The 18,380-nt window shown below is 41.4% G+C and overlaps 1 protein-coding gene across 3 annotated transcripts in view; it reads left to right on the forward strand.

The window, feature by feature from the left end:
• The window catches only part of Dse (dermatan sulfate epimerase), a 45,708-nt gene that overhangs the window by 20,568 nt on the left and 6,760 nt on the right, over positions 1-18,380 (forward strand). The window contains exons 2-4 of one of the 3 annotated variants that reach the window (XM_069986958.1): positions 4,198-4,666; positions 14,526-14,779; positions 17,116-17,355. In XM_069986958.1, the coding sequence (XP_069843059.1) occupies positions 4,251-4,666; positions 14,526-14,779; positions 17,116-17,355 (910 nt within the window). In that variant the 5' untranslated portion in view covers positions 4,198-4,250. Of the gene's footprint in view, positions 1-4,197; positions 4,667-14,525; positions 14,780-17,115; positions 17,356-18,380 lie in introns of those variants that run through there. The other 2 variants (XM_069986959.1, XM_069986960.1) reach the window with 2 other exon arrangements.

The raw sequence follows: 18,380 nt of genomic DNA on the forward strand, positions 1-18,380 counted from the left end.
GTGGCTCAAGTGGTAGAGCGTGAGCCTTGAACTGAAGAGCTGAGGGACAGTGCCCAGGCCCAGAGTTCAAGTCCCCCCCAAAAAATTGGTATACTAGAGAAGAAAAAGAAGATTTCAGGGGAGATGAGGCTCCTACGTCCTTTAGAAACCTCCTGAGACTTGCAAACTATATATTAATAGAATTAGCTGCTGTGAATAGTTGGTGATTTTTTGCCATATTGAAATGCTGAACTCCTAAACTGAGCCAGAGATTTAAGGGAGCTGAGTTCTGCTAATTCTGAAGCACAGCGAACTAGGGGTGAATTGCTTGATAGATTATCCGTAGACTTCCCAGTGTTCACACTCGATTCCTCAAAGGCACCATGTGTTGAAGGGGGTCTTCAGGGGGAGAAAAAGACTGCGAGAGGAGAGAAGCGATAGGTAAGTTTTGGGGTCTTTCTGATCAACCTCTTAGCCTTTGATGGGCATTGTTTCATTGACCGTTGTAATGGACCAAGTAGTCCGTTTAGGTACCACACTCGACCATTTTTGCCATGATCATTTCTTTTCTTTTGGAACTTTTAAACTTGAGTATATTTTAGGTAGAAACTTGATCATCTGAGGCTTGACTTGGTAATTAGTTTTTCCTAATGCACAAGAAAGTTAGGGTCTTACTAACAATTTTTTTTGGGGGGGCCAGTGTCTCAAACGTTGATCCTCCTATTTGCATCTTCCCAAGTAACTGGGATTACAGACATAGCCACCCTGCCTGGCCCCTTACATCTTTAAAAAACAAATAAAAACCCCAATGAATAACATTAGGTTATTTAAGTGTCTAGGTTTCGTGAGTAACGTGTTCTCCCTTAAATTTCCTGGCAGACATTTTCTTCTGGAAAATTTTAAACTTTCTTTGGCTTCAAATAAGAAGAAGCAGGATTTTCTTTTTACTTGCTCATGTCAGTGATGAGATCTCTACTCAATCCTAAGCCTGAGTTTAGGTCTGAGATAATTTCATATACTAGAATGCAATGCACACAGAATGTGTAGTGTGATGCCTGAGCAATGTGCTATATACTCAATACAGTGAAAGTCCTGGGTGGATCCACAAGGCCTTACTAGCTGAGAGAGAAGAGGTAGGGGGCTGGGTACAATCAGAGACAAAGAAAACAGCGTAGAGTTGTCAGTATCACAATTCCTGAGGTCTCTTTAGCAGTCCTGTTTCTGTGAGTTTTTGCACTGGCCCGTGTGGCTTTTCCAGAGTACTCATCCCCTTTCTGCTGTGACTGCACATCGTTTGAAGCAGCAACGAAGGAACCTTTGAAAATAGTTTGCCATGTTGAAATGACAGCCTGGGAATAGCATTCTGGGCTTCAGGGTCCTTTCTTCTTGCTTGGCTGGACTTGGGCCTGCCCCCATATAATGGGAAGCAATGGGGCAGAAGTGACTGCAGTTATAAAGAGAGTTTTATCCTATTGAACGTGAAGACCCCACAGTGTGGAGGACCTTATGGTCCCTGAGCCTGGATAGGCAGGTGGTCTGCATGGGGCAGGCAGCAGGGGGGGAGGGGCGAGGAGAGAATAAAACCAGTCACTCTTTGCAGCTTTCAGAGAATGCTTGTACAGAATCTGAGATGGAAGATTTCTGGTTTTCACTTTTTTTTTTCATTAACCTATTCCCCCAAAGCTGAAAATACCTTCACATGTTTTTCCTCTCCCCCAACACACACAGCTTGAAGGCCAGTAGCTTCTAGAACTTTAATGGTATGGCTGCAGGACCTATAAAAGAACCCTTCAGTCTGCCCTCATCTGGGTGCCTAAATCCCTCATTTCATTGATAACAGCATCCAATCTCAGACTTGTGGGCATTTAATATATGCATACAGGCATTAAAAACTTGTTAGCTGTACTGTTTGATGAGAAGAGCAAGAAATAATCCCTTCAGGCTACTTTAGTCTCAGCCTATTGCCCAAGACCATGCCCCTCCCCAGGCCTAACCTCAGAAGACTATTTCTTTTGGCTGGGTCTCTGACCTTGAAGGATCCAGCCAGCCGCCTTGAAACTTGGGGTGCTAGACATAATACTGGCAGAGTCCAAGAGTTATTTCTATTTGATATGTTTTATTCAGCATGGCTGTTTTGTAGGGGTTGGTTGTTGTTCGTCAAGTTCTGCTCTTGATTCTGAAATGCTTCATAAAACCTTTGCCATTTTATTTTCACATAGTGTGTGTCTAGTCTGGTCTAAGCATTTATGGTCTAAGGACAAGGTGGTATCCACATGGATGATACCGTGTTCCTTTCTTTTGGAGACAGAGCACATTGTGATTCTGAGCTGGCCTTCCCTGTGCATGAAAGTTTTTTTGTTTTTCCTTCTCTCTTCTGAATGTGATGAGGCAGTTTTTCCTTGGAAAAATAGTTTGTGTTCAGCTTGGGAGGCTGATTTTTCACCATCGGCTTTTCTCTTTAATAATTGAAAACCACTGTTCATTATTTACATAAAACTGTCTTTTTTCTAGTCTGCTTTCTATAACCTTTCCCCTCTTAAGAATTTTAAGAATTCCCTGACTTTCCTCTGGGGGATTTTATGCTTTCTGTATCCCAGATGTGGGACATAGGCTGAGGGTTTTTTTTCTTTAAGTGTTCCTACATTTGAAAGAACCTTCTTTTGGCCAGTATTTACCACTGGAAGAAAGGGCTTTTGAGAAAGTGAAGTCCTTGGACTAGAGGTGTGGTTCAAACTGTAAAGCACCTATCCAATAAGTGCAAAGCCCTGAGTTCAAACCCCAGTACTGCCAAAAACAAAAAAGAAAGGGGAAGAAAAATGCAGTAATTAATAAAATGTGTAAGTTTGGTTTTAAATTTGGCTCCTGAGGTGACACTAAAATCACATATGTAATATGAAAAAGCAGACCACAGTGTCAAATTACAAGATAAATCCATCCATGTTGCTTTGGGCCTTTGACTCCCTCCCTCCCTCCTTCTTTCCTTCCTTCCTTCTTTCCTTCCCTCCTTCTTTCCTTCCTTCCTTCTTTCCTTCCTTCCTTCCTTCCTTCCTTCCTTCCTTCCTTCCTTCCTTCCTTCCTTCCTTTTTTTTTTTTTTTTTTACCAGTCCTGGGGCTTGAACTCAGGGCCTGAGCACTGTCCCTGTGTTTCTTTTTGCTCAAGGCTATCACTCTACCACTTGAGCCACAGTACTACTTTGGGCTTTTTCTGTTTATGTGGCACTGAGGAATCAAGCTCAGGGCTTCATGCATGCTAGGTAAGCATGCTACCACTAAGCCACATCCCCAGCCCTGAGATTATATTTTCTGAATGAAGGTGTATTGGCCTTGATTGCCAGCAGCCCTCTAGTTGGTCTTCACCATGCTCTAGCTTGATGGCAGCCAAGGAACCCACTGGGTTGGCACATATTTCCTCTCTCGGTCTTCATATTTTGTTTACATGAAGGGAGTACTTAACATTGTTCATTCTGTTTTACTCTCATAGAAGTACCAATCTTTATCCTTGGTTTAGAATGCACAGCATAAAGAAGAAGAGAGAAGGGGGAGGGAGGGGACTGGAGTCATAAGTACAGCATTTTCCATTTTGTTAAGGTTTACTCAGATGTTTCAGATGACTCTGTTCACCACTAGCTTTTGGTTATTGTGGCTTTGTATACATGTTAAAATATACCATAAAATCTAAATTTTGTGCATGATAATATGTGAAGAAAAACTTACTAGGTACTAGTAAGTTTATTCTAACTCAGATTTTTGTTGTCCTTTTTTTGTTTGTTTTTGGTGGAATTAGGGATTGAAATCCAGGCTTTGAGCTTGCTAGGCGGGTACTCTACCGCATAAACCCTTTGGCCAGCTGTGTGTGGTAGTTACTGTTGAGGTCAGTATCACATTATAAAGTCCAAACAGGCCTTGGACTTCGATCCTCCTGTTGGTGCTATCCTTATCTCTGTGATGACAGGAATTTACCAACTTCTCAGCATTTGTTTGTGATGGAGTTTTGTGCCCTTTCTTTGTCCAGACTGGCCTTGAACTTAATCTTCCTCATCTCCACCTCAAGATTGCAGGCTTTAACCAGCTTACTCATCCACAGTTTTGTATTGAAGAAACTAAAATTGCTAATCTTTGTTTTTCAACATTTAACCCTTTTCCCTGGCTACAATGTTCTTTATGTCCACCTTGCTCCCCATGGTGGCTGACACATGCTCTTCTTTGTGTCTCATCTAGGATCTTTTGAAGATGATTTGGCTGCCTTGGAGATTTGGAGATCTGATGCCACGATGAGGACTCACACACGGGGAGCCCCCAGTGTGTTTTTCATACATTTGCTCTGCTTCGTGTCAGCCTACGTCACCGACGAGAACCCAGAAGTCATGATTCCTTTCACGAATGCCAACTACGACAGCCACCCTATGCTGTACTTCTCCAGGGCCGAGGTTGAGGAGCTCCAGCTCAGGGCCTCGAGCTCACACAAGCACATCGCTGCCCAGCTCACTGAGGCTGTGCACACCATGCTGTCCAGCCCCTTGGAGTACCTCCCTCCCTGGGATCCCAAGGACTACAGTGCGCGCTGGAATGAAATCTATGGGAACAACCTGGGGGCCCTGGCAATGTTCTGTGTGCTGTATCCTGACAGCATTGAAGCCCGAGACATGGCCAAAGACTACATGGAGAGGATGGCAGCGCAGCCTAGTTGGTAGATTTTTGTCTTGTTCTTTTTAACTGTATAATGTTGTGATCCGCATTCAAGTGCAGCCACACAGGCTACATTTCCACATACTTCTTCATGTGCATGTGTATTGGGGAAGAGGATTACTTACTGCTTGTGTTGCTTCTGGTTTCTGAATGACCCACTGTTTGAAAAGGCCTAGTAAGTTTCATGTTTTAAATTAGAACGAAAACACCTAGATGCGACCTAAGCAAAGAAAAGGATGATTAGCTGGACCGAGTAAACAGCAGCATGTTGACTGCTGAGATGTCTTTCGCCTGGGTAAACATGTGCCTACCATCATGCATCACCGAATGACAGGGATGTGGTGGGAAATGCATCATGAGGTGACTTTGTCAGCTTGCAAACATTGTAGAGAGTAGTTATACAATCTAGATGTATGTCTATCTATGCTGTTCCTTACAATAGGGTAGCTTGTTGCTCCTAGGGCCATGATAAACAGCACAAGAATAAGCCAATCTCAGGAGAAAATAATGCTATGAAGAAATATAAACAGGAATACTGTAGCATACAGCACAGTATACTCAATATGTAAAGTCACTTATGCTGTAAAAGAACTGTTCTTGGCAGTACCACAGAGAACCTTCTCCAGGGGGTTTCATGAAAGATTCCCTACTCTCTAAGCATCGTTGCAGTGCATGTTTGCTGAATTGCATAGTGCTGCCGTTGCCACTTCAGTAGACTGAGACGAGAGCCTGTGCCTGTTTTGTGCAGGAATATATATCCCTCCATGGAAGATCTCCCAAGCAAATGTCACTAAACCGTCCTGGGAAGAGGGGTTACAGTCTAGGAGATGAGTTTAACCCAGGCCACTTTTTTTTCCAGTGTAGCTTAATCCTTCTATAGAATTTGACCTATTTTAAAAAAGGAAGTTATCAGGCAGTGCCCTTACATCACATATCTCAGCCCCATTGAGTATCTCAGCTAAACTCTTGGCATGTGAGATGCTGTGAATGTGACTTTATATTCCTTAGCAGAGTGGTCTTGCAGAAGTGAACACAAAGCAAAAGGTTCAGTTATTGGAAAAGACTACAGATGCTAAGTCATCAAGGAAAGGGATGTTAAATTTACCATGTCTTACCTGAATCAATGGGTAGAGGAATGCATTCAAAACAGATCTAAGATATGATTGTTGCAGCAATACAATTGTTAAAATAAAAAACAACTAGCTGCTGGCACAGATTTAGTTATCCCGTGTGCGCTTCTGAACAGCAGGCTTCAGTGCTGTGCTGTGAATTGTCAACTCTGGAGAAAAGGACTGGCAGAGTGGTCTTTGAAGGTGCAGGCAGATCTCCAGTGTTTGCATCATGGCTCTGCCGTTTTAATTAGTCAAGTCTCCTTTGGCAAATTCTGTAACTTCTATAAACTTCTTCCTTTGTAAGTGTGGATGATTGTTCCAAGGAGTGAACAAGATAATTCACGTAAATCTCTTAGCTTTATGTGCTTGGCAAGCAGTTGTACTAAAATGAGTATTCTGATTACACAGAAAGGGATGTGTGAAGTGGCAACTTTATTCTGTTAAGCTTTTAGATACAAAGTATTTTCCATTTAACCTACTCTGTAACTGGTGCTGTGTTTTGGGGACTTATTTGTTATGAATCATTTTTTTCCTCCCATTACAATGTTTTTGCTTACTTATCATCAAGCAGAACATAAATCATGGAGGAAAGGAATTACTTCACTTTTGTGCTGGAGCCAGTTGGCTACAGGAAATCAGAAGACCCTGTGAGGGAAACAAAGTTGAACTTTTGGACAGAGAAGTAATTGTATTCTTTTTTTTTCCTCCCCTTTCTGCAACAGACTGAATATTAAACCCTTGCCTACAGATTGCAAACTTCTGGATGGTGCCGTCTGAGGGCATTTTTACAAAATAAAACAAAATAACAACATAAAAAGGGAAAGGCAAAGTGTCATATTGAAAGGAACCAGTTAGTTTTCTTGTTTCACATTGCTTAGTATAACATGAAGAGTGGGTGTGCCCTTGTCAGCATTCCTGCTGGGCTCCAAATGCAATTCTGTACAGCTGTTTCTCCAGCTTTTTACTTCTCTAAATTGCAAGTTCAGGCTGAGACTTAAAACAGGGAGGAAGTAGCTGGGCCCCAGCACATGAAGCCACAGTGCCAAGAGTGAAAAGATCAGGTTTTCCTCTCATGACCTTCCAGTGATGAAGGCTGTGAGACTTGGCCCAGCATGCACCTGGAATCCATTAAAGTGGACTGGTGGAAACAAATGCTGGGCTGTCAGAAACCCAGCCCCAAACCCCCAACTTTCCTCTCATTCATGATTTTTCTTTCTCTTTCCCTTTTCCCTCGCCCTTTCGGCCCCACTCTTTCTTATTTCTTTCATTAAGAAAGCTCTCCACTTTTACCCAGCTTCAGATCTTGGCAATAGAAGAAGGGTAAGGTAACTGTCGGCTAACAAGCCTTTTTACAGCAGTTAGCTTCTTTAAAATGTACATAAATGTGTTAGGAACCTGAGCACTGGGAACTCCTTTTTGAATGCCATTTAAAAAAAAAAAAGCAGATGTTGCTTTAAATGTTGTTTTAAATGCATTCTTGGACAAAAGTGGAAATGGGTAGCCTAGTGGCAGGAAGAGTTATGTGGAGGGGGAGGGGGTTGAAAGAGAAGCAAAGTCAGGTGTGCAAAAGAGCTGAGTTCTGTCTAAAGAATGTGTTTAAATGACTATGGGCTGGGCTGGGAAGGTGGCTCAATGGTAGAGCGCTTGCCTTGCATGCATGAGGCCCTGGGTTTGATTCCTCAGCACCACATAAGCAGAAAAAGCTGGAAGTAGCGCTGTGGCTCAAATGGTAGAGTACTAGCCTTGAGCTGAAGAGCTGAGGGACAAGCCCAGGCCCAGAGTTCAGGCCCTATGACCCACAAAAAAAAAAAGACTACGGGCTAAGTAGTAAACTAAGTTCTTGCTGCTCAGCTAACTTGTACTCTGTCCTGTTCTCCACCTAGTTCAAATGCAGGTTGGGATAAAATAGTTATGATAATGCCTCTTTCGAACAATAGCTTGAAGATAATTTATGGCAACTATAATCATACATCATCAAGAAGAAATCTCAAGAAATTCTTTTTTAGATCTGTTATGTTCTGTAGAAGATTCAGGGTCTGCTTGCCTCTGAGATGATTGTCTGGCTCTGTCCTACTTCCTAGCCTTTTAGTGCCACCCATTGCCTTTTAAAATATAGTATGTGTTAGGAAAATGGAAGAGTATGGAAAAGGAATAGGCCAGACTCAATCGGCAACAGGCGAGGACTGTTTATTGCCATCAAGGGGCACAGACTTTCCCAGGGGTTTGGCGGTTATGCAAGGGACTGGATTTTGGGGCTGGGTTTATGTGGGCCTTAACAAGGAAACAAGGGGGTAAAAATCAGGCTGTAATTACTGGGGATGGGGGGAGAGTACTAGGTACTTTTGGTTAGGTCCAGAATGGAATGTCACAGGCTTAGGTTGGAATAGCCTACATGCAGACTGACATGTGGCCAAGCCTGTTGGCGCACACCTGGTGTCTTGCTTGGGCTGGTTGAGTAAGGCAGGAGTCAGTCCTTCAGTATGGTCTTTAAAAAAAATTATTGTAAAAATACTGTACAGAGGGGTTACAATTACATGGGCAAGATAATGAGTACATTTCTTATCAAGCATTGTAGCCTCCTCCTTTGTTTCCCCTTCCCATCCCTTCCCATCCTTTCCCCTACCTAATTCTCCTCCCCCCCTCCAAAGTTGTAAAGTTTGTTTTTGACATAACAACTTGTACATCTCATTGTTGCAATGGGTCCACCTGTATCCCTATTTAAATAATTTGTTTTTTCCCTTCCCCTCCACAAATTATATCAACATCAAATACAGTGAAAGCAGGGGTTATAACGTGGGGGATCAGTGTGGTCTTTCACAGTTGCTGTAACTTGTACTGAAGACAGCAAAAATCCTCTCTCTTTTAATGGAATTACCTGGGCTTCGTACAAGCACAGGTAATATGAACAAATAGGGTTACACAGTCTTTCCACAAGTCTTTACAATCTGGCTCTTCAATTTTCTATTATATGAATTTAGCAAGCATGATGTGCATTCCTTGTTCCATATCTTGAGGGAAAAATATTAGTTGGCCACAGCTGCATATAGATCTGAAACCTGTTTTAGTGATATAATTTTTTAAGTTTATTTATTTAGTTGGTCATGGGGCTTGAACTCTTTGGGTCGTGGGTACTCTCTGAGCTCCTTTAGCTCTAGGCTAGCCCTCTGCCACTTGAGCTAGCCTCTTCTGGTTTTCTGGTGGTTAGTTGAAGATAAGAATCTCACACACTTTTCTGCCTGGGCTGGCTTCAAAACCTGAGCCTTAGATTTCAGCCTCTTGAGCAGCTAGAGTTATAGGTGTGAGCCACCGGTGGCCAGCTTATCTTTTTTTTTTTTATGGAATACTTAACTAAATAGTCTTATTAAGATGGAGAGTCTTGGTAACATTTCATTCTTGCTAGTGCTAGATAGATGTTTATGAAAACAGAGTAATATAGCATGAGTGAGTTCTTAGCGTCTTAGCAAGCCAGGTAGACAATTTTTACCTTAGGTATCTGCAAGTGGCTACTACTTTTTCATCTCCTCTGCCCTACAGATTAAAGGAATACATTTAGCCCTGCCTAACCCAAGCTTCTGTCCATCTTCACTTTCTGTCTGTGTCCCCATAACCGCTTTGGAGGTCATTGCTTGCTCCATCATAGCCTGTGTCCAAAAGCTTTGTGTGTAAGATGGCCTGACAGAGATGGCTCAGGGGAAGAGAAACTGGTTTGAAGCTTCTAATATTAATCTAGGAAGAAATGAAACCACAGTGAGGGTGAGGAAGAAGAATACATTATACAGACATTTAGGACAAAAGAAAATCTACACAAGGCTTAATTGGACAGATCTTTCAGCATGTAGGGTATTCTTTAAAAGACAGATTCCAGGGACCCCAGTCACCCCATCTCCCCCAGTCATTGAATCGTGACCTCTTGGAGGTCAGAAGTACATTGTCCATACATTTAAGAAGGGAGAGAGAGGGAGAGAGAGAGAGAGAGAGAGAGAGAGAGAGAGAGAGAGAGAGAGAGAGAGAGAGAGTTGTTTAAAAGGTGGTCCTGGGTTGCAAGTTGCATATTCACAGCCAGATCAAATGGATTCTCCATTTGATTCAGTCAGAAGGGGAGGACAGTAAGAGAGAGAGAGAGTAACTGTTACAGTGGCTCATGTATATTGTTATAGTTTGCTTCTGGAATGTTCCAGTAAAGGGTCAGATGTTGAAGACTTGATTCCCCAGCTGGTGGTTCTACTGGGAAGTAGTAGAAACTCGAGCGGGCAATTCTTGCTTAGAGGAAGTGGATTCTCTGGGGGATGGACACCTGGACGAGTATACAGAATTCACTCTGCTTCTTGGCTCCCAGGAGCTGAGAAGTTTTTGTCCGCCATGTTTCTCCCCATGGCACACCCCAGTCCCAAACAGTTGGATCAAACAGCAGTGGACTGAACCCATGAGCTCAGTTGTTTCTTCCTTACCAGTTATCCCAGGTGTTTGGGCACAGAAATAAAATGCTGACCAATACAGTGTTGCTTGGTGGCTATCTTGGTATTTATCATACCTAGGACCTCTCCCCACACCCAGTCCATTCTTGACCGTTGTTATTCTGAATTCATTTTGCTCTGGTTGATTCTGTCCATGTTGAATGTGTGAGCCCTTGAGGGAAAGAAAATACCTTTGAGAGTTGAAAGAAAGTGGGTTCTATTATCACCTTTACCATGAAACATGTCCCCATCCAGGATGTACATTTTGTGATTTTATGGTTTTCAAACTTCTCACTCACAAGTTGACTTGACATGCAGTCAGTGGGAGTTCCCCTGACCTTCACGCACTGACACTGAGTCTAGGCAGAAATACCTTCACCAGCCAGCCCTGAGCTGCTCCTTCTGCCTGCCGGTACCCATCCTAGTCTTACCAAGCCTGCCTAGAACTTGATGATTGATGTTAGCTTTTCCTTTGTCCATTGCATTCTTGAGCCTCTCATTGTTCACAGTCCTTATAGTTACTGGTTTTTATTCAGCACATTGGTTTGTAGTCGCATATGGGTTGTTTATCCTTCATATCGGATGTCCATTATCTTATGTGTATACACTATTCATGGATGTTCCTGGTCTGATAACCACAAAGGATCTTTGGTTTTGTTCACTTTAAAGCTGCCTTTCAGAAGTCCCAGTGGACCCCCCATTGACTGAATGTCAGTTTGTCAATGAAAAGTTTCAGTTCTTTGAAGCCAGTGGCAGAGGTGTTAAATAAGTTAAAGAAGAGGGTATGGAGATTAAGGGAGAATTCTGTGGGGCCAGAATTCCTGTGTTTCAGTCCTGTTTATAAACTGTGTGATCTGGAGCATGTTCCTTGGCTTGTCTAAGGTTCAGTTTCCTTACCTGCAAATAAATGGGAGCTAAATATCCTTGCCTCCGTCAAACACGATGTGGCATAAAGTGTCAGATGTTACCTTTAAGTGCTTCTGTTATCGTTACAATACAAAGCTAGTGTTACCATTACCTTTATCTCTGTGCTTATATTTTTAATCTTCATGTAAATGGATAGGGTTTATTTTTTCTGTCGCTTCCTGTAGGCTAGGAGCAAATTTCTATTGGTTATCATGACTGTAAAATACAGTCGCTTCCACTATTGCAATTTGTGTTAGTATTTTGTGAAATTGGAAACCGCTTAAAATAAGCAAACTCTGGGGCTGAGAAGGTGGCTCAGTGGTAGAGCGCTTGCCTTGCATGCATGAGGTCCTGGGTTCCATTCCTCAGCACCACATAAGCAGAAAAAAAAAGCCGAAAGTGGTGCTATGGCTCATGTGGTAGCGCGCTAGCCTTGAGCTGAAGAGCTGAGGGACAGTGCCCAGGCCCAGAGTTCAGACCCTACGACTGGACCTCCCTCCCCCCCCCCCCCGAAAAAAGAGAAATAAGCAGACTCTGTGGAGGCCTACAGATTTTCAAAATCATTTGCATTGCAATATTGTATGAATGTTGGGAATTAGATCAACTATTCTTTTTTTTTGGGGGGGGGGTCTGGTCCTGGGGCCTGAACTCTGGGCCTGGGCGCTGTCCCTCAGCTCTTCAGCTCAAGGCTAGCACTCTACCACTTGAGCCACAGCGCCACTTCCGGCTTTTTTCTTTTTGCTTATGTGGTGCTGAGGAATCGAACCCAGGGCCTCATGCATGCAAGGCAAGCGCTCTACCACTGAGCCACCTTCCCAGCCCCTAGATCAACTGTTCTATTATCCATACAAATAAATTCTTGGGTTATGCAGGTATGTGAGGATTTGATGGGTAGTAGTGAGTTACTGACACCCATGTTGCAGCCAGATGTATATATTGTCATTGTAGATGCACCATTACATGGTAGAGTAGTATTGGACTGGACAACAGTAATTTGGCCTCTGTCTGGCACACCAATCCCCATGAGTCAGTGGAGAACATGTTCCCAGCACTCTGGCAACAAGCGTGAAGTCTGAGTTGTTCTTTTCCTAGAAGTAGGGAATTAAGTCACATTCTCAGTGTCTGTTTATAAACAGTACACATGCTGGCAAACTGACATGTTAAAGCTAGGCAGCTTTTTCTGTGACCAAATAATTTAAAAACTCATTAGTCTTGTTTTTTTTTAGCACCAGGCTGTTATCACCAGGAGAGAGAACTGAATGTTGAAATTACAACTAAATGCAAAAGGATCCTCCAAATTCCTACTGTCATAATGATCATATACTCCTTATAAACAGGGTAGCCTAGTTTTATAGATTTGTTCTTTCATTGTTTTCTTCCTAGTCTATTATCGGCCACATACTGATATATGATTGGGGATCCAATTGTGAATGCCATGGGGGGGCTGGGAAGGTGAAGAGAGAAACCTGCTCTACATACATGTAGTTGCAAATGTATTTCCTAAGAAGAGGGAAATGGACGGAAAGAAGTGAAACACAGAAGTTCTGATGGGTGACTGGAGAAAGTCAAACCAGTATCACTTCCAGTGCAAAACATAGTCTAGAAACTGTAGTCTCTCAGAATATTTTAAAACATTCTCACCTTGAGTTTTATTTGAAAGGAACACTGCATCTTAGTTTTCATTAACTCCTGCAAAAAGTTTGCATTTGTTTCCTCAGGATGAATAAGATTAATCAACTGCAATAATATTGGGAAAACCTATTACTTTGTTAGAGACAACTGTCACAGAGCTTTTCATCTTGCATTGCATTTGTTATTAATATCTCAAAATAGCTGGGCACTAGTAGGCCACACTCATAATCCTCGCTACTCAGGAAGCTGAGACCTAAAAGACTGTAGCTCCAGCCAATTTGGGCAGGACGTCTGTGAGACTCTTATCTCCAATTCACCAGCAAAAATGCCAGGCTGGAGGCATAATTCAAGTGGCAGAGCACCAGCCATCAGTCAACAAGCACAGAAGGCAGTGGCCCTGAGTTCAAACCCTGGTACTTACACAAAAATGAATGGATGAATGAATGAGTGAATATCCAAGTTGATTTTCATCACCCCTTATAAATCTATGTATTGATGATTTTTTTTTGTGTGGTGGGGCTTGAACTCTGGGCCTGGGCACTGTCCCTCAGCTCTTCAGCTCAAGGCTAGCGCTCTACCACTTGAGCCACAGCACCACATCCAGTTTTCTGAGTGGTTTATTGGAGAAAAGTATCTCATGGACTTTCCTGCCGGGCTGGCTTCGAACCGCAATCCTCAGATCTCAGCCTCCTGAGTAGCTAGGATTACAGGTGTGAGCCACCTGCGTCCAGCTGATGATTGTACTTTAAAATAAAAGATTTCTAATGTATTAATTTTTTAGGAATTTTAAAATCACTCAATTGCAAGGGGGCTTCATGGCATAGAAAGTTGAGCTTTAGCTTAATTACTGACTGGGATCTCTTCCACCTCCCCGAATACAGTACACTCTCCATTTGTTTCCCTCTCTTGGAGATTACTCACTTACATCCCGCACAGTTGATGAGGATTTTCAGGATAATTCCTTACAGTTCTAACTGTGCAAGTTCCATTTTTGCTTCCTGTTTAGTGTAGGCCCACACACTGTTGAGCTATTTGTAGGATAATATAGACAGGAAAACAGAAATTTGGCTCTCTAGGACATGACAATGAGAGACTTCACAGAAGTCAGCTTTTAGACATCTATGGAAGTGTCAGAAAACCTTTTGGCGGAAATGCAGTTCATTTTAGGGAAAGAATGCAATGCAGGAATTTCATGGTGGAATCAGCTCGCGCGAGGCATCTCACCTTAACAGCTGTCCTGTGTGTGGTGCTGATGAGATAGGTCTGTCCTGGTTGAGAGGTCAAGGATGTTGACCTTCACACCTTCGTGCTGAGCAGCTGCAGGAAATAAGACTGCTAGCTCTGTTCCCCTCTTACAGCAAGCCAGCCATGAGAATAGAAATAAGAGCTTTTTATGCACATGGACATTGGTGAGAGCCGTACTAAGTGGGTACTGCCACTACATGTTGCTTCATGTCTTTGGATATTTTCTGCTACCTTTATCGATCATTGGAAAAAAAATCTGAAGTAACTATTTTGTAAACTCTTGATGTTGCCAGAGGCTGGAAGAGGAAAGTGGTAGGGCTATAATTTTCATATGAGACAGATTTTTATGCTTGTGTCTGCCGTAGAGGGAAGTGAGTGGTGTGTCATTAAACCCCTTGGTTTATGTTGTAATTTGTGCTCTTTAGTTTTGAGAAATAGACTCTTCAGAAGAGCGATGAAAACTGTGAGCCCTTCTTATGCCCTCCTTTCCATGGTTTATTTTTCTTTACAGGTTGGTGAAAGATGCCCCTTGGGATGAAGTCCCACTGGCTCATTCCCTGGTTGGGTTTGCCACTGCTTATGACTTCTTGTACAACTACCTGAGCAAGACACAACAGGAGAAGTTTCTTGAAGTGATTGCCAATGCCTCGGGCTACATGTATGAAACTTCATACCGGAGAGGATGGGGCTTTCAATACCTGCACAATCATCAGCCCACCAACTGTATGGCTTTACTCACAGGAAGCCTAATTCTGATGAATCAAGGTGGGTGTGATCTCATCAAGGCCGGGGTGATACCTGAGCTGGCATCAGTCATTATTACCATGTAGCATTTTGAATGAGTGTTCTTGGGTACATGTTTCTACTTGGATCCTAACTAATCCCAGCAGATGAAGTAATACCCAGGACATCTCTCAGTTAATTAAGGGATATCTTTTTTCTTAATTTCTTCTAGCTGTATTAGCTTGTGGGTTATTTAATTATGGCTTATGATTGTCCCATATTTATTTTTCCAGAGAATTATTATAGTGAAGACGGCCAATCTAGAAGAAATGATGTTATTGAAATGAAATAGGTGTTTTATTATTTGAAAAGAATATTCCTCTCACACAGATGTGAATCGCAGTATCCCTTTTTTCTTTAAACAAAATAACCAGATTAGCTCATAATGTGACAAAATTAGAAGTAACTTTTATGGGTTATTCAGCTACTTTTTATAGTTTTCCATGTTGTATTTTCTTTATTCTTGTAATCTAACTTAATTATAACTCCTGTGGAAACCTATAAATGCCTAGTATTGTATTTCAGAAAAGCAGATGGGGGAAACTGGGAGAAAGCACAGGAAGGGGCGGGGGGTGACATTGTCCAAAAAAAGTAATGTGCTCATTACCTTATGAAATGGTAACTCCTCTGAACAACACCATAATAATAAGGTTATAATTTAAAAAGAAAAGAAGATCATAGTGAATTATTAGAATATTAAATATATATCAGAACTTTGAAATCGAAAAGAATTTAATGCTTGCTTATATTCCCCCATTAAGAATGAATGGATGAACATTTTGTAGATTATTCATCAACAGATTTTACCCAAATCTAGCTTTCTCACTTGTCACATCACAACATCAACTTAATATAATTACTTATAATTAAGACTTGTAGGAAAAACTCAACAATAGTATCAATGACTTGAAGGGACAGAATATTTTGTAGTCCCTTGTAGTAGTCTACAATAGTATTTTGTTAGACATTGCCTAAAGAGTGAAGAGTTCAAAGGAAATCAAGTACTGTGGTATCCAGGGTCTTGAGATACCAGTCACATTGTTGTCTGTGGAGGAGGAGGACATAGAGAAGAAAAAGACCATCACTGGAATTTTAAAGCCACAGGCTAGAGGGTGGAGATGGGAAACTGTGGGGTTGGCAAGTTCATTGTGGAGCAGTGGCAGGAAGGGCCAGGCTGCAGTTATTGGTCACCTCGATGCTACTAAGCCTGAGAGCAGTATGTCCACAGTGCTTCACTTGGGACCTGGCCTTGGGCTCAGAGCTGCTGGTACTTGGGCCTCTGGAAACCCCAACGTAGCTGAACCCGTCTTGTTGGCCACAGTAGAGCAGTCAGCACTCAGATGACACACATTTGTTTCACTAAAGCATTAAAGGCTCCACCCAGTAGGTAGAGCTTTGTGTGCTTTACAAAGAAATGAACAAAACAGATCAAACCTTTAAGTCCTAGGTGCAGATTATAGTTTGTTTATTTTGAGTCACATGCCTAAAGTCTAGAACAAGTCAGCCTTTCCATAGTTTCAGATTAGCAAGGCATAATTGTGATTGTTAAAAGGATTATGTGAGACTTTGTTCAGTGCTGTGTAAATTAGACATGTTATAGACACGTGAGTTTTTACCATTGCTTTTAAAAGCAAGAATTTCTCAATCTCAGTCCAGAAGATGGTGTAAAATTTTAGACTGTGGATCTTCAGTTGGGAGACTAGAAAAAAAAATGTGATAGGTAGAAGAACTACTTGAACGAAATCATGTAGTTCATACTTTGGCAGACTTGTGACTCCCAGATGGTTTTTTTTTCACCATTAAATTTCCATTCCAGCCCTGTTGTGTTGTATTTTAAGTCCTGTGCTTCTAGAAACTAAAGGCTGTTTCACATTTATTATGTTTTGCTGAGTATTATAAATTCTGTTAAATAATGATACAAAGTGACAAACTCAAGAAGTATTTTCAAGTAGTTTTTAGGGAAATTGAATAGGAGTTCCAAGGTACAAAGCTAGTCTTACGCACAAAGTTACATGCAACTTATGATCTTACCTGTGAAATTTTCTTGATACTCTCTGAAGTGTTTAACTCCATTTATTTAATAAACTTTGTAATCTATGTCATGTGCTTACTACATACCTTGATTAAAAGGATATTATTTGTAAAGTTGACAGTTTTACTAAGTGCAATTTGTAATAATATAAACTGATCTGTTAACTCTTAGGGATTTTTTGGGTCAGTCATGGGGCTTGAACTTAGGGCCTGGGCACTATACTCATAGGGTTTTATTTGTTTATATTTTGTTACAGTCATTATTTCATGTATTTCTCACCCTTTAGGGTACTTACAAGAGGCCTACTTGTGGACCAAACAAGTTCTGACCATCATGGAGAAATCTCTGGTCCTGCTCAGAGAGGTGACAGATGGGTCCCTCTACGAAGGAGTTGCCTATGGCAGCTATACCACCAGATCACTCTTCCAATACATGTTTCTTGTTCAGAGACACTTTGACATCAACCACTTCGACCATCCATGGCTTAAACAACACTTTGCCTTTATGTATAGAACCATCTTGCCAGGTACAGTAAGAAGGCTAAAATAGGAAAACATTACACTATTGTTAATTCTTTCCATTTATGAAAATGAGCTAGACTAGGAAAAATAAATGAAATATGTGGGATTTGTCACATTGTATTCAAGTATTTGGTTTTCTTGGTGGTACTGGGGTTTAAACTCAGAGCCTCATGCTTGCTAGCAGGTGCTATACAACTTGAGCCATGCCCCAGCCTTGCCTTTTGCTATTTTGGAGATGGAATCTTGTGGAATTTTCTGCCTGGGGTGACCTGGACCTTTGACCAGATCTCAGCCTCCTTAACTAAGATTGTAGCTAAGGGTGAAGGAATGAAATGAACTATCAATGGCTGGTACCTTTTTTTTAATCACATAAAAGTTGAATTCAAGAGCTGCATGTAGCCAGGACATTTTGGGAGCTAACATGAGGATTTGTAATTTAGGTACTATAAAGCTTACGTGTCAAATATATTTTCCTAGTCTCCACTGTACTTTGATTTTTGCATTTATCTGAACTTGAATAATCAGAAGTGTTCATGAAAATAATGACTCAAAATAAGATTTAAACATTAATGATTATATCCCAGTTTATTTTTATTCTTTATTCCTGCATAATTGTATTGTATTTTAAATTGTTTATTCCAAAGCACACAGACATGATTCCAAATGAAAGACAATGAATTGAACCTGTAGCATTTCGTTAAATATTTTATAGGAATAAATGGTGTAGAATATAGAAAACAAAAAGGCAATTTGCTATAAAACATCAAATTTCATATTGCTGTGCAGTTTACCCTCTCGGAGAACTGGCTGTAAAACACAAGTAGTTTGTGTGTGTGTTGTAGTAGTTTATTAATTTCTAAGAGAGCTTTATAACTCCTTATTTCTAAACCTGGACTAGCATATTAGAGAAAGTTCAAGAGGTCACTTTTCCTCAGGGTAGATATTTTCCCTTTGAGAAATAGAATTTTTATTTGGTGATTTTAGACCTGCAACAGAGTATTCAGTATGTAAAGTCATTTTTCTCAGGTTG

The sequence above is a fragment of the Dipodomys merriami genome, unplaced genomic scaffold (assembly GCF_024711535.1).
Source record: "Dipodomys merriami isolate MVZ:Mamm:240054 unplaced genomic scaffold, mDipMer1.0.p SCAF_335, whole genome shotgun sequence".
In the NCBI taxonomy this organism is placed as follows: Eukaryota; Metazoa; Chordata; class Mammalia; order Rodentia; family Heteromyidae; genus Dipodomys; species Dipodomys merriami.